This window comes from Coccidioides immitis (assembly GCF_000149335.2).
Source record: "Coccidioides immitis RS genomic scaffold supercont3.6, whole genome shotgun sequence".
Lineage (NCBI taxonomy): Eukaryota > Fungi > Ascomycota > Eurotiomycetes > Onygenales > Onygenaceae > Coccidioides > Coccidioides immitis.
The window spans coordinates 986,994-1,012,881 of record NW_004504312.1 but is presented as its reverse complement, the minus strand read 5'-3'; the positions used below and the strand labels follow the sequence as shown (position 1 = coordinate 1,012,881).

The window sequence follows — 25,888 nt, the reverse complement described above, 5'->3', positions numbered from 1 at the left end:
CAGTGTATTGTATCCTAGATTCAACGGGTTTTCTTAGTCGGTATGTATATATCGTACGTACAATAAGCAAAACGCAAGAGGAAAATGCGGAGTACCCAGTGTCCGAATTCCGGCTGCAAAATCATCCATACCAAAAGGCCCATTGATGTGCATCCGAGTAGATGTCCGAGATATAAAACAAAGACCCATCCACGACATCAAGATAGCCCTGGCAATGACCAATAGTAACGAAGGAACGATAACCTCCCGAAGCTACAGCCATTGCTTTTGTGGGGGTAAATGTAAATTAGATATTTCAGGACCCCTTGACGAATCCGGACCGCAAGACTTCCATATGGGTGCTTCTCACAATCATCTAAAGAAAATTAAAGCTCCTTGCAATGAAATATCATAACTTCAATCAAAATGCTCCTGGGCTCAACCATGAATGGACTTTAATATCCCTCAGGGGTAGTTAAGAGTTGATGAACCTCAAGAGTCTTTCCTTGTGCGTCCACGCTTCAGATGCTATGGCTATTGATAAAATAGCAGCAAAAGGACACAGGAAGAAGAAAAAGGAGATTAGACATTTGTTTCGCATCCAAATCCAGACCAAAGATGGACATGAGTATTTGAAGACGAGGTGTGACCTGTCCACGGTATGAACAAGACAAAGCAAGGGCCAATTCACAGTGAACACAGAGTAGTTAAATTAAGCCATGCAATGATGTATTGGAGCACAACTACACCAGCTTCGTTCAACTCATTGACAATTTTGCTTTTTCAGAAGCCGATCAGTTGCTCAAGAAAGAGAGCTTCGTGTATGAAAGAAGTTTGTTCGGGGAATGGAAAGCACCCGAACAGGTTCTCAGTAGGTATTGTAACTAAATGTGTAGATTCTCGGGCTTTCATCTGTGCATCTTCTTCCGAGAACAAGCATGGCGCGTGGCCATGTTTTGATAGGGCTGAGGCGAACAATGTTTGGATGTTGGCCGCTGCGTGGAAGACCGTCAGTTATATTTCACTAGAAATATAACTACTCGTAATCCGCTGAAATTTCATGCGCCGGTAATTACAGGCCACTACTCTGTATTCACCGGACAAAGTCACCTTCGTAGGAACTACGTGCCACGCCAATGCCATTCCGAGAACGGGCAAAAAATGAGCGAGCAAGCTCAGAAGACCCTTTTCCCGCCGCGAATCCGATTAATGTTCTGTCCCTGAAAATTCCCCCGACCCCCACCATGGCGCATGGAGCACACCGACTCCGAGGTCCTGTCCGGGCATACATTTATGCTATGTCTATCAGGTCGCTCTCCTGCCTTTCCGCTTGATCTTGACCCGGCGAAGAGGGTCCTCCATATATATGTGGCACGTGTCTGTATATACAAGAACATATCCAGCTCCTGCTCTGGCTCCTTTTCCATCGAGCTCTGCACAGCCTTTCCTGTCTCTTCCAAGCAACCATTATTGCATCACTTGAGCTTTACTACACCTGTTTCCATGGGAGTGTGGTTTCAGATGCGAAAGCCAGAAGCCAAATTTGACCTTTCAAACACCTTGTGAGCATGAGCCAAAAACTTGAATTGAATTCAGGCCATGATGCATCCAATTCCGCAGGAGAGCTCCTTGGTTGATGCAGCCGTCAATGGGACGGTCAGCCCAATAGGAGGGACAATCCAAGACAAACAAGATATGTGGAGAATTGGAACAGACCAGCAATTGAACGGAAAAAAAAAGGAGTGAAGAAGAAATATGGAGGATTTCTGACTTGGTTGTTAACCATTGCTCCACTAAAACCTTAGATTCCTGTCTGTGTTGAGATTAATTTTTTCCTGTGTTTGGATTCTTCGCTGTGCTCATTCCTTTTGTGTGTTGGCACTTAGGAACAGTGCTATGGAGGTTTTCCAGATGTTTGAAGATCGCGGCAGATGGGGGAGTAATGATCTTGCATATCTCATTGGGCTTGTTGCACAGATATACGCCTTGATTGATAAAGAATGACCTGCGCAGACCCTCCAGTGATAGTTCCACGGCTGTCATTACCTCGGACTGAATCCTGCAGTCCATATATGGACGACTTCAACTCATGATTCATGTAGATACGCGTCAGGACTCTAACCGACGAAAATAGCAGAAGAAATCAAAGATACTCCCGGCGTTTTACCACCCGTGATGAATCTGGACCCACAGTCTCAACAGCCTGACTGGGTTGATCGCGCTAATCACGATCTCATTTTCGTGTCTACAGCATTGATGAGCCTTTGACGTCTCATGACGTCTCCGATGGGGTTCGGCTTCCCGTTTATTTTAAGTTTGGTACAGGCAATCAGGTCAGTATCCGGCGCAACGGTGTTGTCACTCGGTGTCGTATCGCCCTATCCTCTTACATCGTTTCCATCTCTTGCATTCGGCTCAAACGGTAGCGTAGCGAACCACTTCCCCCAGCACGCTGGAGTATGTGGAAGTGGTCCAGCACCGTTGAACCGGTTGCCATTTTGTTCATCTTGATTATTTGAATATTTGCTTTCTTCCCACTGACGAGAGAAGTCCGCGTCCAAACAATGAATGGGAGCTGTGCAAATGGCGCAGTGCTAATATTTTCACTGGTGTATCATTTCTCCCAGACGAAGAATGTGAATAGGGGACCTGCGACGTGGATTAGACCTTGATAGAACTGGTTAGTCCTCACTAAGGCATCTAATATGCGATATTTTAATCATGATAAAATGAGTTGGTGAATGGGTTTTAGGATGTATCTGCGTTCATAATCAGAATGAAGATAAAACATTTCAAAACGCGAAAAGCGGAGAAACTCGAGCCATCCTACTTTACAAACTAGTTAACCATGCAACTCCAAAGCGAAGTACGAGGCGGGGTGACATTCTAGTAAACAACTCCCAGCCGAGTCCTAACGATATGACTCATCTCGGAATAAAAAAGGGCATCAGCTAAATCCCGGATGTTATTTAATCAGGATGAAGAAGATACAAGACCAAAGCGATCAATCCTTTCCCTTTCCGCAGGGCATATATCGTGATCAAAATCCCTCTGACGAACAATGCCGCCCCAACTCCAATTCAACCCCACCACCAACGAACCCTTCCTCTCAGTCCCCATCCCATCTTCCCCCAATGGCCCGGATACCACGAGTCATATAATCATCACCCCCTACCGCCCTGACCAAGATGTAGAACCTATACTCACATCTCTAAACGATCCCATCATCTACAAGTGGTTAAGAACTCCACCGGTGCCATATACGCGCGAACACGCGGAAGAGTGGATCAGATTGTGCAAAGGGAGCTCAGACAAGCTCATTCCGGAGATCGAGGAATGGCAACGCGGCGAGAGGAAATGGCTGAGCGGGTGTCCCGTCAGAGCGATCAGGGAGGTTCGACAGACCAAAGACGGACAGGTTGAGGAGGTGTTGCTGGGAGATGTCGGCCTTATCAGATATACATTTGACGACACCCTGGACGAGAGCGAAAGAGAAGAGATGAAGCGAATTAATGACGAGAGAGAAGTAGGAGACGAGAGAACCATCTGGACTCTTGGAGGTGGGTAACTTTTGCTATTTGCGGTAGTCTGCCCAACGCCGTTGTCGGTTTATTTCAATACCAGCTCATACCTACTTACCTGATACAGATTGGCTTGCGTCAACGCACCACGGGAAAGGAATCATGAGTGCTGCCGTTAGAGTCATAATGGACTGGGCCATGGCGAACCTGAACGTCCACTATATGAAAGTCCATGCTAGTGTTGGGAATATCGGCAGCTGTAGGGTGTTTGAGAAGAATGGATTTACGCTCACCGACACAGTCCACGATGCCTTTGCACTTCCGGAAATCAAGGGTGGTGGGAAGGCAAGCTTCTACACTTTGCGGTGGGCCAGAAGCACAGAGTGATCGTGTGGGTTTGCAGCATTAGTATATAGAATAACGCGCGATCTGGGTATACTTTTAAGAGCATGATCGAGGATTCATGGTTGAGAAGGGCGATTAGATAGATGTAGATCAAGCAATTAGGAGAGCCTGTACAATTTGATCATGTATACGCAGTACAATAGTATGTACGCTGGCGTAAGAGCTAAAAAAAATAAATAAAAATAAAAATAATAAAAATAAAAAAATAAAACCACAAAAAGAAAAAGATGGGTATATGAAATTGACTTTGTGATTGCATATGCGCTCGTTCCGTTTTAAAAAATTCGAATATAAAACTTAACATTCGAGTCAAGAGTTCCCAAGTAGAAACGGCACGAAAAATCAATGCGGTCGGGGATCTTCTAAAGGGGTTCCATGACAGCACAAAACTCAATCGACATCAAAGGTGGGCTTAAGCAGGAGCCCTACAATATAAACGTGGACTGCAAGCACGGTAAGAATTTAGTGGGATAGCATAGACTACGCAGCAAAGTGGACACAGGCTGTCGTGGTTCGACCCAGTCGTGATTATATTTGTGAAGTCCGGATTTAGCGGCGCTGACGAGAGGTTCGAAGGTTGCGGCCGACGATGGGCTGGGCTGAAGAAAATTGGCCCACTGTGCCCTCCGAAGATCTTCAAGCTTGGAGCTAAGACGTGACCACGGCTCGAAAGGCGGCGAACCGGCGAAACACCCGCATCCCCTGTCACCATCCATAACTGTGCTCTGGGCACTTTTCGACATCATCCGGGAAAGTGATAGCGCTCGTATCATCTTTATCGTAGCGATATTTTGGGCAATACGAACACCTCAAGAAGGTAAATTCCATATAAAATTCAGATTCGATCCTTCGAAGCCAGACCAGAGCTGATTTCCACCATCTCCAAATGGCGCCATTGACGGATCGAAAGGCAACGAAAGCCAATCATCTGCGTTGATATCGTTCAGCGACAGTATCTGATCGTCAAACACCGGGTTTGAAATTTCCATTTGTCCACCGCCATTCCCCGTCATATGGCCTACGTCGGGCTGGCCCGCTGAACTGTGGAGATCCGCCGGCGGTCGTACAGACGATGGTCTTGTGGTGCCCCGACTAGTTCTCTTGTTGGACAGGACAAAACTACGCCGAAGCCGGGTAATGAGAGATTCAAGGAGCGTCGCATATCTGGATCCAAGGTGGATGTCATCAAGAGAGCTGGACCTTAACGCTTGAATACTTCTAGTTAATATCTCGAGGGACTCCTGTAGTTTTGCGTTGCGTACACCCAGGCTGAGAGCCTTAAGGAGGAAGATGGAAGAGCTTGTTACTCGAAGGAATATCCTGACAGGTGAAAACCGCAGCGCCCCCGTTTCCGCAAGCGTAATGACTTTCTGGAGGATGTGGCATGAACCATCGATGACTTCTTGGATAAACTCGTAATCAATGTCGTCCACGTTCGTTTGGCGGACTTCATCCAGGGCGGAGTCTGGGTCTGATTCAGCGAGGAGTCGTTCTACAACTGCTTGCATGCCAATTGAATTCGTGTATACTCGGGTAAACTGGTATTCTATGAAAATCATGTCACGGAAAGGCGGGGACAAATCTGTGCCACCATCAGTTTAGCCCATAATAGTAACACAAGAAACCAAGAGTCACTCACGTCGCGTATCCAGATGCTTCTGCCGCCACTGTGATAGTAATGGGCGAAAATGATCCAAAAGCCCAATATATCGACCGCTGTGGAACTGCTGGCGCGTCAAAGACGCAGACGGAAAGAACATATCCGTAACGGACTTTGAAAGCTTCGTAAGTTCGATCCAAGAATTCATAAACGAATGCCATTCGTCACCCATCTGAAGAGCAGGTTGAGAAAACGGTGCCAGGACAGCATGATTCAGACTCTGTGGCATGAGCGACATGCATCCGAGCCGTGAAGCTAGCTGATTAATGAAAACATAGAGCAGTTGTTGGATGCGGTATCGGCGAAGATTGATATCGACGCCCTGGCTTTCCATTTCCGGGCTTGATATCATGCTCCTGGCTCGAGAGTCATCCGCGTCGAATATTCCAAGCTCGTGTGCTAACGTCAGCCCAGAACCGAGGAGCATCCACGACATCCGATCGGACCGCCTTGCCGGCTCAATAACATCTTCAAGCCAACGATTCGGAGCCGATACGGACATGTCGGGACTGATAGCAGAGGTAATATGATCTGGGGATGTCATCATCAGGTCCGAATCCCAGCCGTCACTCTCGGGTGGAAAGTGCAGAGATCGGGGGTGCCACTCGGACATCAACAGGAGCGCTTCGATCGTGCCAACTGTCCGAGTCTTCGCCTTCGATCCCTTCTCCTGGCCGAGCATGACTCGCATGATTAAATGCTGACAGTGCTGCCACAGCCGTTGATGAATGAAGAACCCTCTCGAAGCCCCACCCACACCTGGCAGCGTGTGATACCGGGACGAGATCATTAAGATGGTGCAGCAGAGGACGGGCTCCTGAGTGATCAGCCAGTAGTGGTTACGATGGTGCGAATAGAAGTTCGACAATATCGGCGACAGCGGCGCCATGTTCTTGAAGAATCTGCATTACGCACCGTGTTAGCTCTCTCCAACAACGGCATTCCCTCATGTCGTCCAGAGACATCCGGGAGAAGAGGGGGGGGAGGAGAGGATCTGAACATACAGATCGATATACGTCACGGCCTCCCTCGACGAGAACCAGCCCATCTTGACAAACCGGCAAGAATCCCAAACCGCCACAACCTCAGGTTCCGCAGGCGACAAGTGTGCAGGATCGGACACCGTCGTCGCCATCCCCAGGGATGTCGTCGACCCGGGGGTCCCGTGGGTCTGCTGCATGGGCTGAGCAGTCTGGCCCAAAGCAGCAGCCCTCGTGTTCGTCGTCGACATGTCCCCGATACTGGCCCCTTGCTCTTGGGCCGCGGCCTGGAAGAGGATGTTCAGCGCATCGTTCCCGCTGGAGACCACGGTACGCATGACGGAGCTCGCGAGACCGCTGGAGGCACCAGGGTCCGACGCAGGGTCCGGACGAGGGGGCATCGTGGAAGTTAAGGGCGAGGTGCTGCTGGTGCTCATGTTGGCCGGAGTACTTGCCGCGCCGGTGGGCTCATATTGCATCGGCAGCGGAGCAGCTGCGTTGGAAGGGTGCGTTGACGTTGATGCGGGTGTTTCGGCGTCCGTGATGGCTGATGAGTGAAGCGATGCGCTGCCCGGAGTGCCTGCCGCGCTGGCGGGAACGCCGGGTATTTGGGGCGAGCCTGTCAGGGACGGCTGTTGCTCGCCGGAAGTTGTACTAATGACATTGTTTGCTGCTTGCTCCGTCAGTATATAGTCTTTTATTTTTATTTTTATTTTTTATTTTTTAAAAAAAAGAACAGGGTAGGATAATATTTTGTCTTTTTTTAATTAATTACTTACTCTTCTTTTTCCGTGACCACGCGCGATCTTCGCTGAATAGACAGTTCCGCTGTTCGCGTCGGCATCTTAGACACGGTGGACCGGGCGGGATCCCGCGCTCCCTGTTCCCGCCGAGTTCGCATTTTGCCTTGCGCTGCCGGCAAGAGATGCAAGCCTTGTACGTCCGCAGGAACTCGCGGTTGCCGGAAGCTCTGCTCCATGGTGGTCTCTCCATTGCTTGTCTTCGGGAAAAGGAGGTGGTCGGGGTGGGGGCGCTCAACTGGGTAAATTCTGGCGGTTCTTTCGATTCATCTCCGCGTCAGACTTTCGCAACCGAAGAGCACCGCATTATGCGGAGTCGAAAAGGACAAGGCCAGGCAAAACTTCCGCCGCTCGCTGATCCGCAACGCGGTTTGGACCTGTGCGGCTGGCGAATCGCAAGCGCCGCAGTGGCTGTTGTTGCCGCGTCTAGCCGCGATGCCGGTTGCTGACTCATCAGGTCTCGGCTAGTTCGACTTTTTGCCGAAACCGTATTAGTCCCGGAGAAAGAACGAGTCGGGGAACAGAACAGCTGCTGCGATGTATGTATTGTACAGATGTGCTTGACACACTTTTCATTCATAGGGTGGATTTTGCTGTGGGCTGGCTACGGAGTACTACGTCCAAAACACACTCGCCAGGCTCCTACAGAGCAATTTGCTCGACCTCATCAACTAACTACTCTCCATCGCAAAAAAAAGGTCCAGCAAGTCGTCACGAAACTTCCGCATCTCCGCGCGCCATGACAGAACGCAGTATCAACACCCCCTGCTGAAGACCTTCACCGGATGTGCTTCGGTGTTGAATACGTATGCATTCGTTCCTCCGGGACCGGCTACCTGCCAGTCTGCTTCTGTTTTTACGCAATCGTCAGTCAGTCACTTGCAACCCCTAGTCCCTGGGCGGGCATGAAGGCCGGATATTTATTATACCTGGTGAGTGGATGAGATAGGAGTACTTCATCACTTCAGCAAAGAGGAAGCTCTCCTGGTTGTCATACTTTCGACCTCCGTCTGGCGTATTGACGTCCCCAATGGCGGTGAAACCGGTGCTTGTGCGCGTCGTTGCGTTGATCGCCACGAAGGCATCCCATGCCCACTCTTGATACTGCAGGGGCGAAGGTGTCAGACCACTTGACGCTTTGAGGCCGACGTATCCGATACACTTACCTTAGGATCTTTCGTCATTCGGTAAGCATAATAGATGCTCTCGATGACCTCCGGTCGGAGGTTATAGTAGCTGGTTGTGATATAGAACCCGGCCTCTTTGTAGAATTCTGCTTGGGCCTCAGGGACCTTCGTGTCATCCCAGCCGAATCCCTCGGGGCCGATTTTCGTTGCGGTCGCAGCATACGTAGCGTAGCAGCCTTCAACAAGCTCGAGCCCAAACTTGGTGAAGTCGTCTCGGTCAAGTATCTGGCCTCCCAGGAGGAAATTACCGCCATCAAAGCATGTCAAATGACCAGAGTTGAGACCGAGTCTCCCCCCGGAATACGTCGCCACAAATGTCAAGTCCTTTCTAGTAGACGGCGAAGATTTTAAGTGTTTAATGGTGGATTCGGCGGCAGTCACCCACCTGGTACTTAATTTTAGCCCACATAACCACGCCGATCAGGAGTCGAACAGTGTATAACTCACCTCTCCTTGTACTTTCCAAACCGGTCCTTGTCATAGACGTACATCTTGATAAGATACTCGTAAAACGAATCCGATCCTCCTCCCCAACTGACATAATCATCGCGGAATAGGCCCGTCTCAATGTCAATAGTGCGACCGACCAGGCCGGGAAATGGCTCGCTCGATGACGGTTGTGGGTTGAGGAGGTACGATTCCCCCTTCTGTGCTAGCCTGCCGTACTCCGGGTCGCCAGTTATGTCCGAGAGACGAGTCCCTGTATGCATGTTAGGGCCGTCGACGAACCAGTAAGTGAATAGTGCACTAACACTCCAAGACTAGGGTGCCAGTTGTGGCGAGCCCGTTAGTTGTCGAACCGTCCTATATGTATGGTCATGACTGATTAGCTTTCACCCCTCTCAAGGGTTCGGGCAAGAGACCGAAATGAAGGGGGTTCCGCCTCACCGTAGACTTATCCGTGATATTCAACTCGTTTGCCGGTATGCCAGTCTTTGTATCGAAGGCGAACTTCAGTACATCGGCCAGTTTCAGCGATTGCGCAAGCAGCACGTCGACTTTTGCAGGCTGATGCACATCAGTATTGCTCCAAAGAGCGGTGTTGCTTCTGAGCGGGAGCAAATACATCCGACACAAGATGTGAACCAGGTCCCTTCAGCAGATCATAGGCGGATATCATGCCTCCTAGGTAGCGAATGGTGGTTTCAAACAGGCTACACATGGTATCTGTTTGGGAGTAGTCGATGTTGGAGATATGGTCGAGAATCTTCTCGACGACGTCTGGCATGTCCATGATGATCGCGGTCGAGAGCGCATCGACGGCAGAAGCGCCCCAGCCGTTCCTGTGTCAGGGTAAGAGCTTTGATCTCATGCAGCAAAACCGGGCATCGGGCAATACCGAGAATTGCCGGGCGTATTGGACACCGGATGTAACTCGTCGTTTGGGAATGCATGTTCCAAATACCCATTCCAGGCAAATCTGAAGGCATCTTTGACGGCTTCGGCTCGTTCTCGACTCGTCTTGTAGGAAGATTGACCGATGGAGCTTGGGAGGTGCTTATCAATCATGGGAAGGGCAACGACAGATGGAATGAGCGTCAGCGCTGCAGCGCATACGGCGAGTACGGGGGATCCCTTCATCTTTATTATTATAATTTTTTTTTGTTTTTTTCCCTCTTCAAAGGATCGACTCCGTACTCCGTAGGTACGTCTAAAGAGGAGAGAGTATATACTTATGTATGGAGTACAGTATATAACGAGAGACTCCGCCAAGCAGATATAGCCCTGGCCAGGAGGGGAAGAAAAGATGCGCATTGGGGGGGAAAAAGGATCCAAGCAGGCGTCCCGGGCCCGCTCGAACGAAGACAGACCGTCGGCATTGGACAGCAGAGACTCACTTCACATCTCTGCCAGGACGCGGGGCGCGAGGCGCCAGCCGTGGAAACCACGAACTTGCTTGTTTGTTTGCTCTGCCAAGGCCAGAGCTGCCGTGGGTCCGGAGAAACAGCGATCGACACGCCCGCGTCCGGCTCCCGACTGGCCATTGCCCCTGTTGATGCGCATCCGATGTGTCGGTCATGCAGCCAGAGGGGAGACTATTAGGTGACTACGTCGACTATCCTCGAAGCCATGTCCGGGTGATCAGATGGGCTGACTTGTTGTCCAGCTGGTGCGCATGGATGGCGAGGGAAGAGGGTTAACGGCTATGGAGTCTAGCCCCCAGTGCAGAGGCTTCCAAAGTGTCGAGATTTCCTGTGGCATATTAGTTGGAGGGTACCAGTTGTAGAATTCTTCAGACAAAAATGGAAACGATCTGTATGTTGCTTTTTGGAATGCAAGCTTCCCACGGACCGCACTTTAAACTAGCTCACACAGGAATGATTGGCCATGATGAAAATTCAACAATGGCCTTGATCGGACGAGACCCCAACACTGGTCAGCCACCGTCCAGTTTTCCGGCATCTTCCTCTGTTAACAGAACCATTATGGTTGTACCTGGAGCTTCGGGTGGCTTGTTGAGTGATTTGACGACTTTATCTGTTCCACTCTTGGCCCACTGTTTTTGTAGTAGTTATCGAATGACATCACCACATCAGGTGCCACCACGTCTCAACATGGATTGTCCAGAGTACATGTGGGGTCCTCCATGGGTGTGTTTCTTTTTTTTTTTTTTCCCAGTTAAACTTGGGTTTTATGGAGGAGTAATCCCAATTTAGGAGCTGTTTTTGTGTTGTTGCTTGGAACGTCAAGGATAACCAGGGAATGCTGTCGGCATAACCCCTCACACCCACAACGTGGAATACCTGTCCTCCATAACTGCGTAAACAAATTTGCTATCATAGACCCTGTACTCCGCACAAGATGGCGTATACCATTCGGCAGAGAATACCCTGCTCCTGCTATCATCGCTGTCGATGCAGCCCTTGAGAGTCCTGTGCCTTGGAATTGTCAAATATTTCCAGTTTCGTTATGAAGTCCAGCATATAGGAATGCATCGAGCAGTGCCATCAAAGACACCTCAAGACTAAGAGCCCCATCCCATTAACTCAGGGCATAAAGCGCAGGCCTTTTCGTTGCAGAGAGATCTGGCGCTACTGCTCAACGATGGATCTCAACGATGGATCATGCTCGAAGTCACACAAGAAGGAGGTCCAGCGGCTGGCGAGGTGTACTCCGTACAGAGAATCTGATTGTAGTTGATGAGGTAGTTGACTTGTTCAGCCCCTGAAAAATTAAAAAAAAATAAATAAATAAATAAATAAATAAATAAGGAAACATGATTAATACATGACAAACTCTGTGCTGTCAGGGATGTAAGAATTGAGATGCACCGCAGCAAACGGTGAAGTTTTGTTTCTCCCTCCAAGCTTGGTAACTATCCGCCCAGCTCTCCGATAACGGGCTTTGGCCTGAGGGGCAACGCGGAAATATAATTCTCCGTGGAGAATATGGCCTTGGGACGGGAGAACCTTATGGATTCAACTTTTGGGTGACTCAATTGCGCAGGGGGCTGGAATCTTCGCATCGACTTTGCTGCTTGCTTGAATGCTTGAATCCCCTCAATCGGGCTATACCTCTGATCAAGGTCTTTCGACTTTCGTTTGTTCTGGGCTCAACTTGAGCCGCAAGGCCACCCTGCAATGTCTTTACCATTCCTTATCTCCGTCGATGCGGACTCGATATCCTCTCCCTCTCCCAGTGGCCTCACCCTAAAACAAGTTTCATATTTCGGCTGCGTGCTTCTCAAGTCACCTAGCTTGGAACAGGCTCTCTCGTTTATCAACGCGAATTTCACCACTTTCGAGATATGCGTCGACGCTACTGCTATTGAGTCTGTGGGAGATGTTGTGGACATTCTCAATGCCGGAGCATCGAATGTGTTTGTGACGCTGGGACAATTGACATCATTGTTGAAAGAACAATCCGTCCCCTCGTCTCGATTGGTCGTTTCGATCTCATCCGCAGACGAGGTCGCCCAACTGAAAACTTGGATTTTAGAGGATAAGGAGAGACGCGAAATATGTGTTCACAGCGCAGGATCCTCCCCCATTGACGCTATTCTATCCGAACTTGATGACAATTCCTTGGTAAGAACCGTATACCGCTCCTCGATCGGCGAGACGACACAGACAAACTTCCTCCTGAACGAACAGGAAAGGGTTATTAGCATAATCCCGTCTACATCATTAACGGTTGACGATGAAGGGAACTCTGCTGTCAAGCTGCTGGTTACCGGTGCTATCCCGGATAACAACACTGGTCTCTATGCTACGATAGTCACGGATGAGCGTGGAGTGGCGTTGGGGCTTGTCTGGAGTAGCGAGAAGAGTATTTCAGAGGCATTGAAAACTGGAACAGGAGTGTACCAAAGCCGGAAGCGTGGTTTATGGTATAAAGGCCAATCCAGCGGGGATATACAGGAATTGGTCAGAGTTGGGCTTGACTGCGACAGTGATTGCTTGATTTTCGTCGTCAAGCAGAAAGGCAGAGGTTCGTTCAATGGTAAAACCTGTATCGTGACTTGGTTCACCCCGCTGACACTGTGTTCAGGATTTTGTCATTTGGGAACTGCCAGTTGCTTTGGCTCCTACACGGGGCTTTCTCGTCTCCAAAAAACATTACAAGCACGGAGGCAGGACGCCCCGCCGGGATCGTATACATCGCGGCTCTTCAACGACGCAAAACTATTGGACGCAAAAATTATGGAAGAAGCCGAAGAATTGTGCAAAGCATCGACAAAGGAAGAAACTGCTTTTGAAGCCGCTGATCTTATTTACTTTGCTTTAACAAAGTGCATCTCAGCTGGCGTAAGCCTAGAAGATGTTGAAAGGAACCTTGATTTGAAGAGCATGAAGGTGAAGCGAAGAAAAGGCGACGCGAAGCCAGACTGGGCTGCTAAGGTTGGCCTTGCTGCTCCCACGGGGGTTCAGAAGACGGCTGGATCGGTCGAGACGGACAAACCGGTCGATCAGAGAATTCGGATGAAACGGTATAACACCGCCTCAGCTTCACAGAAGGACATCAAAGATGCTCTCCAGCGCCCATCGCAAAAGTCCAATGAAGCTATTGTGGGTCTGGTGAAGCCTATTATTCAAGACGTGCGAGAGAATGGAGATGCCGCCGTTCTGAAATACACCCACAAATTCGAGAAGGCAACGTCCCTCACGTCGCCTGTTCTTCGCGCTCCATTTTCTGAAGATCTCATGAAACTTACACCAGAGACCAAAGAGGCGATTGACATTAGTTTCGAAAACATTAGGCGTTTCCATGCTGCACAGAAAGAAGATAAACCCCTCCAGGTGGAGACAATGCCGGGGGTCGTCTGCTCTCGTTTTGTCCGCCCTATCGAAAGAGTTGGTCTCTATGTCCCCGGCGGTACAGCTGTGTTACCTTCTACTGCGCTAATGCTGGGAGTTCCTGCCATGGTTGCTGGGTGTAAGAAGATTGTCCTGGCTTCTCCACCACGTTCGGATGGCAGTATCTCACCCGAGATCGTTTACATTGCACAAAAGGTTGGAGCTGAAAGTATTGTGCTTGCCGGAGGCGCTCAGGCGGTGGCCGCGATGGCGTATGGCACGGAGAGCGTTACCAAGGTCGACAAGATCCTTGGACCTGGAAATCAATTTGTGACAGCTGCTAAGATGCTTGTTTCCAATGACACCTCGGCCGGCGTGAGCATCGATATGCCTGCGGGTCCCAGCGAGGTCTTGGCCATTGCTGATAAGCACGCAAATCCTGCATTTGTTGCATCGGACTTACTCAGCCAGGCTGAACATGGCGTTGATTCCCAGGTTATCCTGATCGCTGTTGATCTGAATGATGCAGAACTGGCTGCCATCGAGGATGAATTGCATCGACAAGCCAGTGAGCTTCCTCGCGTCGATATTGTGAGAGGTTCTATCGAACACTCGGTCACTTTCGTCGTGAGAGATATCGAAGAGGCCCTTGCCCTAAGCAATGAATATGCCCCTGAGCACCTTATCCTTCAGATCCGGGACGCCGCAAATGTAGTATCTATGGTAGAAAATGCTGGTAGTGTCTTCATCGGCGAATGGACTCCAGAGAGCGTTGGTGATTACTCTGCTGGAGTGAATCATTCACTACGTAAGTCTAACTACTGTTTTTGTGAATCTTAGCTGCTGGTTAACATCCTCCCCTTCTAGCAACTTATGGCTATGCAAAGCAATACTCCGGCGTTAACCTTGCTTCCTTCGTAAAACACATCACCAGCTCCAACCTTACGGCTGAAGGACTAAGGAATGTTTCACAGGCTGTTATGCAACTTGCATCTGTGGAGGGTCTCGATGCCCATCGCCGGGCCGTCAGCATCCGTGTCGATTGGATGAAGCAAAATAAGGGCTAGAGTTTATTACTCGTCCTTTGAGATCTTTTATATATGCACTGGAGGGCTACCTTGATCGTGTAGTGTGTACTTTGTCCCTCGACGATATTTCGGAGTAGTCCGGTTTTGTTTCTAAAAGTAACATGGCTATGTAAAATTAGAAAAGTGAATACTTTTATGAAATAATGAATGCTAGATATGACCCACCTCAGATCTCCTCATTGCAATACATCTGAAAAGATCCGCGTCTATATAACGCCGAAGAATGCGGAGTAGATCATAGAAAAACCAAAAGGAAACATCAAAGAGGTATCATCGTGTCATAAAATCAAAGACAGAGCACAAGCAGATTATCTTTTGCGCTCTCTGACCTTCCACTTGACGCCGTACTTGTTCACACCACCGACTGAATTTTCCATCTTTGCTCGTTGCAGATCCAGCTCCTGCTCTGCAGCCACAATATCCTGGTACTGCTTCTTCAACGCTTCAAGCTTTCTCAACCTTGATTCAGCGGCTCGTTTTTTCAGCTTTTTAGCAGCTTGAATTTCCCGTCGCATCCGTGCTTCCGCTTCGAGCTGCTTCTTGGATTTTCTTTGCGCAGTCGCCTGATCCTTTTGCACGGTCTCATCCTCGCTTTGGTCCCCATCGTCTTCGTTGATCCCGTCGACGAAATTCTTCTGCTCGTCGACAGAATTTACAAAAACGACCTTCCGCCCAGTTTTTTTCGCAGTAATCCCACCAAGGGCCCCATCCTCATCCTCATCCTCATCATCTAGCCCATCCCCGGGTTTACCCTTGCCCAGGGCTGCTTTCACTCCATTTTGTAATCTAACCTCCTTCTCCACCTGCTCCATCTGCCTTCGCACTTTTTCACCCACAACCCGCAGGTAACCCGCATCCTGCGTCTTCAGTAACTTTACTGTCTCCAGACTCAGCGTAGACTGCGTGGCATCTCTCGCACCATGACGCCCTTGGGTCCGCGAACCCGCGGACACCATTCCGAAAGCAAATTCATCGGGGTTTCGATCGCGCACCTTTTCGCGCAGACGTTGGAGTTTAGCCTTTTTGAGGTTGTAATCGGCCGCACGGAGGGAGTAGTCCTGTTGCATGGGCGTGTTAGTATTTAAGCGTTGGAACTTTTTCATATATTTTTTTTATTTTTTAATTTTCTTTGTTAAAGCATGTTATGTCCTTGCCTTGTGCTTTTCGAGGATCCCCCATTTTTCGCGTGCGACGGGCTGTGCTCGCTCACGGTGTTGCCGTCGCTGGACGGCGTTCCGGAGGGAAGACATTGGATTAGATTTTCGCCAAACGAGTTAAGGGTGCAATAGATAGCTCCTTTATAAAGAGAAAAAAAATGAGAAATATCCGATTAAATAACCAAATTACCTAGGAACACGTATAACAGGGAGCGGAAAAAGGTAGGGTAGGCTGAAGAGTTGAGCGGGCGCGTAGGCGGGTTGATTTCTTGGTGATCTCAAAATTTCTCTAACTTAGCGTTTTTCGAAGCTCAGCTTCGGAGTAACTAACTTAACTAACTACATAAGTACATGGTTCAACACAAATTGGCTCGCCCACTCCACACCAAACATCCCGTCCGATCTGATAACAAAACGCAAACCTTCCCACTACACCAGCTCCCGACAACTTTCCAATTGGAAAGCCAATTATTTTCGTACGAAGTTATTATACATATATTAGCAGCCCGCTTATCTCCTCAGCGCTCTCTGCTGGTCGCATTGAGCGCTAATAATGATGGCAGCAGCCACATCCTCCCCCGAAACCGCGAGCAATCCTCCGCCCGGCTCCGCTCCTTCGACCATAAATCTCCGGAACCCAACCCCCCTCTCGGCAACGCAAGAGGCTGAAGTCAAAGCTATATATTACAAGCGTGTTCGAGGCTACTGTGCGGCGGAAATAAAAGGTTCCTCCCCACGTTTACGCTCACACTTCTGCCCATCTCGTTGACTAACCCCGACTCATTTAACAGAATTTGCGGCTTGCGCGCTTAATCGCACGGTCACTGCTACATGGGTATGCCGAAAAGAAAGACTAGCGATGAACGCCTGTATGGTTGAGCATGCCAAACCCGAGGAAGAAGATCGAGCGCGAGAGGAATGGTTTGCGGGGCGAGAAGAACGAAGAAAAGCTCGTGAGCATGAAGATCGGATGGTCGAAGAACGGAGGAAAGAGGTCATTGCGATGATGAGAGAGGGTGAGAAGAGACGAAAAGCACAGACAGGTGAGCAGAAGGCTGCCGATGGGGGTAGTGGAGGCTGGCTTGGCAGGGGGAAAAGATGATGGCGGCCACGAGGTTCAGCAAGCAGTAGGTTACTCGATTGAAAAGAGTAGGAAGTACGTTTGGATACTTGGTTTGGATGGAATGAGGCCGTTTGAGGACAGGCTGCCCATGAGAGCCCCAGGGTTTGAAGCTACTGGGGGGTGTACAATCTCCCTTACACCTAGGATATTTACGCATTTCGCGGCGTCACAGGAGTTGAGTCATGGTTGGGTTATGATACTTTTTCATTTTCTTCTAGAATATAGTGTACAATACAGATATAACCATAGTATATCTCCGCTAGTCCAGACCTCCATGGAAATGCCTCTCTCCTTAATGACCTAAACACACCAAAGACACCAGCTATGAAACCGCCAAACCAGACCTAATCCCATTCGAAAAAGGCAGCGTAACTCCGGAAAAAAAATAAAAGAAAACGAGCAACAATAGATTTTGCCCACATCGCCCAGTGGAAATTTGGAAAAATATTCGGAGGAAGAAAGGGAAAATGGATTAAACACCCGTCATGGTTTTGTCTCCATCCGGATTATCCTCGTCCATAGGGTCTTCGCCAAAGATATCTTCCATTTTCCCGTCGATATCATCGTCCTCGGCGCCGCCCTCTTCCTCGCCGGCGCCCGCGGCTGGAGGAGCTCCTTGCTGTGCGGCGGCATCAATCTCCATCTCTTCCTCGCCTTCGCTTTCCCATTCTTCTCGTAAGCCCCAGCCCACACCGGTTTGGCAAAACCTCTCTGGTGGAAGCCTCATACCACCCATGACTACACCAGGTGCAGCCACATTGGACGCTCCACCCTCTGCACCCCTAGAAAGTCCAGGAAGCATAATCCGATTTCGCTCCGCAGCAATATCCATTAAAAATTCTTTTGGCAAACCAGGTTGAAACTGATAATGCAATCGCGACGCAATGCTCAATCGTAGCGCCTGAAGGCTCACGGACGAAACCTCCAACGACGACTGCTGCGTTTTTCCGCCGTCGGTGCCCTTGGGGCCTGGTACCTCACCAGCATAGCCCTCTGTTGCAAGATATACAGCATCTTGCAGGACGCTAGAGGTATAACGATATGCGAAATCGAGGAGCTGAAGGGGCACTCGTTCTTGATACGCGTTGACGCCAGAAGAGGCAAGGAGCATATGTATCAAACGGGCATCGCGAGGTCGCCTTGACTTTCCGTTATCTTGGAGAGAAGTTCCAGGAACTTGCGGAGGATTAGCCGTAGCTGAGGTTAATGCGGCGTTGGATGGATTTCCGGAAGCTGGATTGCTAGACGAGGAGGGGCGTTCTGCAGGAGGGGTGAGAGGTTGGGTGGGCGCAGCTGATAACCCGGCAGCTGGCGTCGCAGTAGGCCGTGGTGAAGCCATCGCGAATGGGTGCTGAATCAAAATCTAAGAGCTTTTGAGCTGGGAATGCTGCTCAGCAGCATTACCCCCGTCGAATGGGGAAACTAATGAGATAATTTGTATCGGTCCCTGGAAACTTGTATGCGAAGCGATCTTTCACGAAACAGCAAATGAGATATCTGTTACCGGAAAATAGCTAGTAGTGAAATGTAGAAGGGAATTATATCAGCCGCTTTTCAGTTGATACCTTGAGAGTGAGTGAGCAACTTCAGGATGAAGAGCTTCGACGAGCTGTGCAATCGGGGCGGGAAGCTCAATGGTCACGTGAACCCAACGGTCAGCCGAACGTATTGTTGAACGGCGTCCACAATGACGATGCTAAATCAACATTTCTCAAATAATAGAGAAAATAGAGGCTTTTTGCGTGTGCCAATGGATTTCTGATGATGGAGAGAGGTTTGTGAATTATAGGGTCATTCGTAGCTTTCTATAATCTCTTCATGATACTGCACCTTGGGGAATAGGTAGAAAATACATATACACCTCCAAGAATCGCTGCCAATTGCAATAAGCATCTTTTTCCTATTACTTATTACCTCTTCGCCCCCCCTTTTTGGATCGTTCTTTGTGTGCGCGAAGAACAGCTCTCGTTTCGACCAGACTCCGTTTATTCTTGCTCTTCGCTTTTCCAAGGGTCATGAGGAAGTTTTTCTTCCTTGCCTTCTCCTTATTAGTCGTGCTCTTGCCCTCAGTTTCCTTCTTTTCTTTCTTGCGTGCCATCCTGCTCTTGAATTCGGATCTGTCTGTCTTATTCTCATTCATCCGAGCAATCTTCTCTTCTCGAGTCGCTTTGCCAGCCGACAGAGAAGCGAGGCCCTCTATTTCAGCGGCTGTAAGCGGATCATCGATGTGTCTGGCCGCATTTGCAGCAGCCTGCTTTTGTGCACGGGATTTATTTCCAACCAAAGCGGACACAGTCGCTGTGGCACGCAGCTCCGCAAGTTTTGCAAGGTCAGCAGGAGTTAACACTTTTGTTGTTGCGAGTTTGGAAATTTTACTTGCAGGTTCTTCGGATTTCGGACGATCTTGGCTATCTTTGCTCTCCCCAGAGGCATCGTCCCCAGTTTTCTGTTTCTTCGCGGCGGGAGATTCGTCCTCAGAGTCGCTAACGTCGATGTCCACGTCACTTTGAACGTCGATCCAGCCACCGGAGTCATCACTATCATCTTCTTCAACGTCCCAGGCAGCCCAATCAGCTTCACCATCCGATTCTTCATCCCCAGTTTCTCCATCGGACGGCAAACCCTTCTCCCTTCTCTTTTTTCGCCTTTCCTCTTCTTTCCATTGCTCAAGCAACTCGATTCCTTCAATTTCACCAGCCTGCTCTTCTCCGTATCTCTTCTCTTTCTGTCCTCCTGTTCTCAGCGCAATGCTGGCATCCTTTCCTCGGTCTCTCTTTTTCAGCATCCCGGCACCGACCTCTCTGTATAGTCCTAAAAGTCCCTTGGCTGCCATCATAACTCCTTTATCTTTACTTTTCTTATACATGACGAGGTCTTGGAGGAGGGTATCATTCATTGCGAGTGGTTGTCTAACGCATATTTCCCGGATAGCGTTCAACCCAGCGGATGCAACTTCTGCAGCTGCAGCTTCTGAAACAAATTCATTCGCAATCTTCGTTACCAACGGCTCGAGGACATCAGGAGGGACAAGAGAATGGGTAGACTGGGCGAGACTGGCGAGGAAAGAAGTAACCGATGGTTGCTTCGGCGTTAGATACTTCAAGAAATAGGAATAGAGCTGAATGACAGTGAGCTTGTGTAAGCCCACAAGGCGGGACACCAGCTGCAAAACGAGGAGTTTTTGTTCCAGATTCAGCCGAGATTTTGTGTTCTGTAGATGTTTCTGAAAGAGGGTTTCCGCAAAGCCTTGAGGGTCGTGCAGGAGATGGAGGGCTGAAAAGTTCAAAGGGTGAGGTTGATTCTTTCTGCGCTCCTTTTTCTTGACTGTCGCGATTGCTTTTTCCACCTGCCGAGCCTTCTTCTTACTTTTCTTGTTGATTCCGACCTGATGTCTTATGCGAGCTACATCCAAGTCCTCTTCATCGCTACTTTCATCTTCTAGCTCCTCTCGCTCTTTGTCACCACCGAGGAAAAAGCGTACTCCTCCAACTATTACTTTCTCATTCTCCGCCAATGAGGCCTCTTTCATAATTTCTACCGCCTTGGCGTCGGTCCATATTTGTCGCCTCCAAAGCTCTCGCGTAATCTTGATTGCCCAAAGTGCTTTTGATGAGGTCCGGTCGGAAGTGACGAGGTTGAAAAGCACTGTCTGAATCGTCCGGTTTAATTTGTGATTGACACCTTTCGAGTTCGAAGTGCGGAGGTCAGAAATGATTTTTTGGAATAGTAACGCTCGTAGCGTTTTGCTGGGAGTTGAGACGAGAATTGGGAAGAGGGTCTGTAAAAGGCTACAGGAGGAAACAGTCAGCTGTAAGGTCCAAAGGAATGAAAATAGGTTAGCCAGTAACCACATACGTAGCAGAGTCGATGATGTCCTTCTTTCTCAGCAATACCAAGCTCGTTACAATCTTCTCCCTCAAGTCCGCGTCCAATACCGTATGATGCAGGGACAAAATTTCAATCAACTCTTGCGGAAAGTCTTTGGTAATGCTTGGGTAGCAGTCTGCAACATGCGCAACGAAATCGATTAGGTCCCGGAGCGATATGATGCCGTTGTCCGTGGCGGAAGATGGCGCCGCCATGAATATCTCTCGGTGGGATTCATATTGGAAATGTTGGCTGCGGAAATCTTCGACATAGGATCTGTCAAGCAAAAAGAGTCAAGCCGGTTAGATATTTCTCCGTATGGGCATTCATTAATGTAGGAACGTACTTGGGATCTCGCCGTATTTTGTATTGAAGATTTGTCCTGAGAAACGCTGTCAGCGAAAGTTTAGAACGCATTAGGATGCCAGCCAATTTATTTTTCTTACAGGTCAGCATCCACCTTTTCTAAGGCACCTAGTTTGCGCTTTCCCATGATAATGGAGCTTCTTAGCAGAATATGGGCGTTGAACGTTGCGGGCAAGAAAATGCGGAAATTCTGCGAACTCAAAAGTCTAGATTTTACTTCCGTCGCCAGTGCCGCTAGTGCTTTAACTGCGACGGGGCGACACCACGACCAACGGTGATCAAGGTACGAGTACTCCGTATTGTAGACAACAATATACATTATTTGAAAGCAGAGGCTAGGCTTTTAATTCTGCGACCCATTTTGCAACAGTCTACACGTGCTACCCATGAAAACAGCGAAGAGAATCCTACAAACAAATGGGTAGTAGGAAAGTAGCTCGGCAGACATTTGAAAACTTCATAATTGCATTTCGGCTACATGATAGAAAGGTTATCCGTTCGGATTTTGTTCTTTCAAATAGCAGTCCAAAAGACCGGAGTGGCATATGAAGGCAAATCCACCGAAACCGGACACCACCCGCCCCGATACGACAAAAGTAACAACCATAATACTTTTTCGAAAAATCGTTTATCGGTTGCTCTTCGCGACACGCTCCAACTCGTCCTTCTTCTTGATGGCGTATGAGTTCGAGCTTCCCTTGGCGGCGTTGATCAATTCTTCAGCGAGGCACTCAGCAATAGACTTTACATTGCGGAAGGCAGCCTCGCGGGCACCGATGGTGAGGAGGGCAATAGCTTGGTTAACGCGGCGGAGGGGGGAAACATCAACGGCCTGACGACGAACAGTACCAGCAGAACCGATACGAGTGCTGTCTTCTCTGGGGCCACAGTTGGCAATGGCATCAACGGCGACCTGAATGGGGTTCTGATCGGTCATGATGTGAATCTGCAGTTCGAAGCCCAGTCATTAATACCATTTCTCAACCAAAAAAAAGCACCGTTCCCTTCAAGAATCTAGCAAACATGTAAAGTAGAAGGGCAAGAAAACGTACGATTTCGAAGGCATGAGCGACGATTCGGACAGCCATCAACTTCTTGCCGTTATTTCGGCCGTTCATCATGAGGGAGTTGGTAAGGCGCTCAATGATAGGGCACTGGGCCTTGCGGAAGCGCTTGGCGGCATAACGGCCGGCGGAGTGAGGGAGGTACACAGGTTGTCTGATTTGGATGTAGTCGCTGCATTGGTCAAAGATCCAAAGGTCAGCAAAAATGTCCAGCCTAGGTCAAAACTTCCATATCGCTCCGTATTCTTCATCTTCTTATCGCAGAAGCTCCCAGAGTCGGCCGGTCGAGAAACAACACGAAGGAAGGGAGGCAAGAAGAGGAAGGCCGCACGTACGTCAAAGATATATCCCGAACCTCGATATCCTCATAACTCCACTTGTTGAAGAGTTTGACGCTGCCAATCTCAGAGGCAACATCCTTGGGCAGCACCGGGAACCCGGACGGGTTTTCGACCTCGACTTCCCCGCTGTCGGACATTTTGACGCTGATTACACCTGGTCGAGGAAGATGGTGGGTGTTGCAGGCAAAAGGTGTGGATGACGAGCGTCGGTCGTTGGTTGTCGTTCAGGTTGCTGTCGAAGCAAAATTAGAGGTGCGGACTCGCTTAGCGACTTTGGTTGGAATTCTGTGTGGGTGCATTTAGGGCAGTTTGGTGTCTGGGCCAATCAGCAACTCGATTTCGGGTGACTAAACAACAAATCACGTGATTACATCGGAGTTGCGCCTTCGCAGACAAGCTTTATCAGAAACGCCCTGCTTTTGGGGGGAACTTGCGGTCTTGGGGAGAAGGTTGCGGATCCCTCTGAGATTCAAGCATAGTATATCACTTGTTGCTAGAGTCTAACTACGTGAGGATAGCATGTTTGATCTAACTACTGAACTCCTTCCCCCACTGGACAATTGGGCACGTTCTCCTGCCATGCCTTCATCGCATAGGCCGGCAGTACACTGTTACTGGTGAAGGTCCGGGGAACATAGAGCTGGATGTCGTCAGCCGTATACTTGGCTCCCAATTCGTCCAATGCCGGTAGCACATATTTGACTCCGATAAATTCTGTAAACACCAGATCCACTGTTTGCGGCGTCGAGCCGTCTGTGGGGAAGGACGCATTGGCCTGAACATCATTTTCCGCTGAAAAGTACGGCAGCTTGGAGTGCGGTGTATCGTCACCATCTGTTCCAAAGTCATCGACTGTCGTGTACCCGGGATAAATCTTCGGCGGAGCTAGTAAGTCCCGACGCGTCAAACCATGGGATTTGAGAACCTCGCTTCTCTCTTGCATGGCTGTGTACGGAGGGTCGACGCAGGCGTCCCCACCGGTAAATATTTGATTTGGGGATGCAAAGTCATCGCGCTTCTGCCATGGCCCACGATTCAGCACACCAAGCACTTTACTCGCCACTGAATATGGCACGTCCGGGATAAACTCGAATGCGTTTCTAAAGGGGCTGACGATATATGAATCCCCGATAGTAAAGGGCCCTTGAACCAGGTCAAAACGTATGGCCCCGCTGTTGGTAAGTATCAACCGTGGAACTTCGGCACGAGAATCGTTGACGACGGTTGCTGCAAGAGCGGTTTCGAGCAGTTTGTAAATGCTGCCTTCCTCGCCAAATGGCTTGCAGGATTGGCAGTATGTCTTTGGCGCACATCCAAAAATATACGTCAAATTTAATGCACTCAGGGATTCCGTTATATCGCCAGTCACCGCAAGTCCGTGGGGGGTATCAAATGTTCGATCTTGTGATTTTTGCGCGTGGTATGCAAACGTCAGTCGATTCCAGTCAAGATAGCGACGAGCGTATCTTAGTGATCGTCCCCTGTGGCTGCTAGCCGGGGCTTTCTGCTGCTCCTGAACCTTGATGGCTTTCCTGGACGGATTTGGCACACCTCTTGGACGCATACTGCCGGTGAAGGTGGAAGATTCAATGCCCGTCATTGACAGCCATCCAAGAGTTTCACAATATCGTCCAGACTCAAGCGCAGTGGACATCTCATCATATACGACGAAATCCCGGATATGCGAATGGCCTCCAAATCCTTGAATAGGAACTTCGGGTCGCATTGCCCTGATAGCCTTGTGCACCGTTCCGAAAGTGCTAGAGGTGTCGTTCAAGCGGATAGGATTATGTCCAATTACAAGAAAGAGGTCGATCGGTTTCGGAAAATTCACCGCTTCTTTGAACCAAGGCTGTTCAACCATATCCGCTGCCTTAGTTACTCGAGATGCATTTGAGTTTCCCTTGAAGTCGAACAGTACGCCAAAAGCCATGATCCGGAGCCCACGCTTCGTGGTAAAGTAGCGATATTTACTCCCGAAGTCTTCAAATTCCCCGGTGTCACGGTTGAGAAGCTGGACATTGCTGGTCAGGTATTTTTCGCCATATATGGAGGTGATGTTGGCATTCGTATGATACGCAATTTCGGTAACATAGAGCTCATGGTTGCCAATCGCGAGCAAATCGTAATCTATTTCAGAGAAAATGGTGTCACTAACTGCGCCATTAGGGGTCGTCGTGTCGCTGAGCCCATTGCCATCGTGCAAATCTCCTGTTCCTATGTTCAGAAAACGTCTTTTCAATGCAGGATTTGGTCTTACCAGTATCGATAACAAGCAAATCGACATTTAGCCGGTCAGCCTTCTGGCGCATATGCTTCACGAAGGATCCAAAGTCGCCCCAATCAGCCCCGTAGTTTCTCTCCTTAAGATGGCCGGCAAGCCAGCCGTGGGTATCAGTTGTTTGTAGGAAGTTAATTTGACCCCATTCTAAAGGCCCGCGTGGTCTGGTAGTCGCGTTGAGAGCCCCTGGCTGCATGCGCCGGACCAACCTTGCGTGCTGACTCCGGTTTGGGACCCCATAGCAGTCAGAGCAGGCGATCGTGCCCAGTGCTTGGACGGATAAAAGGAAAGTAGTTAATAATAGCATCACGCTCTAAAAGGGGGGCAACCCGGTGTCACCCGCGGGGTTCGAACTTTTATTGTCGGTTCCCACTTTCACCCACGTTTTGAAAGGGGCCCATAGCAGATTTATGTAGCTCGCTGGTCGAGCGCAGATCAGCGAGCTATATAAATTGCATTTGGGATCAGGCTGCGGTCGAGAATAACCCTGTCATGGCTTCGCTATCACCTCTCCGTTGCATTCCTAACCAATGAATACAGTACAGCCAGCCACATGCGGTCCCGGATCCACAGACATAGCGTTCGTGCTCTGTCCTCTGATTTCCAGGTATCGTATGCAGCTACATACTGTGCTCTGTACTCCGTAGAATCAAGATCTTTCGGATGTCTATCTACTAGATTAAGGTAACGATCGGTGTTTCAAGGAGAAAATCGGCCAAGAGAAGGCCAAGAGCGAAAGGAGCTTGCATCCTTTTTCTTTCATCACCACACCTCGTGTCGAGCTTGGGGGTTCTTTTGGGGGAGCGATTGCTTTGACGCCCTGAGCGGCGGT

General features: G+C 49.4%; 12 protein-coding genes across 12 annotated transcripts; 4 read left to right on the top strand and 8 right to left on the bottom strand.

Moving 5' to 3' along the window:
- Positions 1–587: 587 nt before the first annotated feature.
- On the bottom strand, positions 588–2,476 carry CIMG_11090 (uncharacterized protein; the record flags this gene model as incomplete). The annotated part of the gene is made up of 2 exons (XM_012358231.1): positions 588–2,038; positions 2,370–2,476. The coding sequence occupies 2 exons, from the start codon at positions 2,474–2,476 to the stop codon at positions 1,804–1,806; spliced, it is 342 nt and encodes a 113-aa protein (XP_012213654.1). The 3' UTR covers positions 588–1,803.
- Positions 2,477–3,008: 532 nt separating this feature from the next.
- CIMG_03316 (acetyltransferase) lies at positions 3,009–5,164 on the top strand. The gene is made up of 2 exons (XM_001243874.2): positions 3,009–3,539; positions 3,628–5,164. The coding sequence occupies exons 1-2, from the start codon at positions 3,041–3,043 to the stop codon at positions 3,885–3,887; spliced, it is 759 nt and encodes a 252-aa protein (XP_001243875.1). The 5' UTR covers positions 3,009–3,040; the 3' UTR covers positions 3,888–5,164.
- On the bottom strand, positions 4,715–7,631 carry CIMG_03315 (C6 transcription factor; the record flags this gene model as incomplete). The annotated part of the gene is made up of 4 exons (XM_001243873.2): positions 7,325–7,631; positions 6,570–7,215; positions 5,545–6,467; positions 4,715–5,487 (listed from the first exon to the last, which is right to left on the bottom strand). The coding sequence occupies exons 1-4, from the start codon at positions 7,536–7,538 to the stop codon at positions 4,715–4,717; spliced, it is 2,556 nt and encodes an 851-aa protein (XP_001243874.2). The 5' UTR covers positions 7,539–7,631.
- Positions 7,632–7,892: 261 nt separating this feature from the next.
- Positions 7,893–10,182, bottom strand: CIMG_03314 (alpha-mannosidase 1). The gene is made up of 8 exons (XM_001243872.2): positions 9,872–10,182; positions 9,599–9,815; positions 9,421–9,540; positions 9,285–9,336; positions 8,980–9,232; positions 8,512–8,917; positions 8,275–8,449; positions 7,893–8,195 (listed from the first exon to the last, which is right to left on the bottom strand). Exons 1-8 carry the CDS (start codon positions 10,111–10,113, stop codon positions 8,101–8,103), a joined length of 1,560 nt encoding a protein of 519 aa, XP_001243873.1. The 5' UTR covers positions 10,114–10,182; the 3' UTR covers positions 7,893–8,100.
- A 695-nt stretch (positions 10,183–10,877) lies between these two features.
- Positions 10,878–11,501, top strand: CIMG_03311 (uncharacterized protein; the record flags this gene model as incomplete). The annotated part of the gene is made up of 2 exons (XM_001243869.1): positions 10,878–11,123; positions 11,316–11,501. 2 exons carry the CDS (start codon positions 10,878–10,880, stop codon positions 11,499–11,501), a joined length of 432 nt encoding a protein of 143 aa, XP_001243870.1.
- Positions 11,502–11,978: 477 nt separating this feature from the next.
- Positions 11,979–15,028, top strand: CIMG_03310 (histidinol dehydrogenase). Its single transcript, XM_001243868.2, has 3 exons — positions 11,979–12,963; positions 13,024–14,577; positions 14,637–15,028. Exons 1-3 carry the CDS (start codon positions 12,114–12,116, stop codon positions 14,834–14,836), a joined length of 2,604 nt encoding a protein of 867 aa, XP_001243869.1. The 5' UTR covers positions 11,979–12,113; the 3' UTR covers positions 14,837–15,028.
- On the bottom strand, positions 14,585–16,274 carry CIMG_03309 (U3 small nucleolar RNA-associated protein Utp11). The gene is made up of 3 exons (XM_001243867.2): positions 16,012–16,274; positions 15,023–15,915; positions 14,585–14,962 (listed from the first exon to the last, which is right to left on the bottom strand). Exons 1-2 carry the CDS (start codon positions 16,105–16,107, stop codon positions 15,166–15,168), a joined length of 846 nt encoding a protein of 281 aa, XP_001243868.2. The 5' UTR covers positions 16,108–16,274; the 3' UTR covers positions 14,585–14,962; positions 15,023–15,165.
- Positions 16,275–16,456: 182 nt separating this feature from the next.
- Positions 16,457–17,411, top strand: CIMG_03308 (uncharacterized protein). The gene is made up of 2 exons (XM_001243866.2): positions 16,457–16,739; positions 16,806–17,411. Exons 1-2 carry the CDS (start codon positions 16,568–16,570, stop codon positions 17,114–17,116), a joined length of 483 nt encoding a protein of 160 aa, XP_001243867.2. The 5' UTR covers positions 16,457–16,567; the 3' UTR covers positions 17,117–17,411.
- CIMG_03307 (transcription initiation factor TFIID) lies at positions 17,326–18,701 on the bottom strand. The gene has a single exon (XM_001243865.2). The coding sequence runs from the start codon at positions 18,474–18,476 to the stop codon at positions 17,610–17,612; it is 867 nt and encodes a 288-aa protein (XP_001243866.1). The 5' UTR covers positions 18,477–18,701; the 3' UTR covers positions 17,326–17,609.
- A 211-nt stretch (positions 18,702–18,912) lies between these two features.
- Positions 18,913–21,497, bottom strand: CIMG_03306 (SDA1 domain-containing protein; the record flags this gene model as incomplete). Its single annotated transcript, XM_001243864.2, has 4 exons — positions 18,913–20,925; positions 20,993–21,280; positions 21,351–21,386; positions 21,451–21,497. The coding sequence occupies 4 exons, from the start codon at positions 21,495–21,497 to the stop codon at positions 19,041–19,043; spliced, it is 2,256 nt and encodes a 751-aa protein (XP_001243865.2). The 3' UTR covers positions 18,913–19,040.
- A 218-nt stretch (positions 21,498–21,715) lies between these two features.
- On the bottom strand, positions 21,716–23,027 carry CIMG_03305 (40S ribosomal protein S5). Its single transcript, XM_001243863.2, has 3 exons — positions 22,770–23,027; positions 22,423–22,606; positions 21,716–22,316 (listed from the first exon to the last, which is right to left on the bottom strand). Exons 1-3 carry the CDS (start codon positions 22,910–22,912, stop codon positions 21,999–22,001), a joined length of 645 nt encoding a protein of 214 aa, XP_001243864.1. The 5' UTR covers positions 22,913–23,027; the 3' UTR covers positions 21,716–21,998.
- Positions 23,028–23,232: 205 nt separating this feature from the next.
- CIMG_03304 (Ser/Thr protein phosphatase) lies at positions 23,233–25,443 on the bottom strand. The gene is made up of 2 exons (XM_001243862.2): positions 25,036–25,443; positions 23,233–24,986 (listed from the first exon to the last, which is right to left on the bottom strand). Exons 1-2 carry the CDS (start codon positions 25,361–25,363, stop codon positions 23,308–23,310), a joined length of 2,007 nt encoding a protein of 668 aa, XP_001243863.2. The 5' UTR covers positions 25,364–25,443; the 3' UTR covers positions 23,233–23,307.
- Between the last annotated feature and the right edge of the window lie 445 nt (positions 25,444–25,888).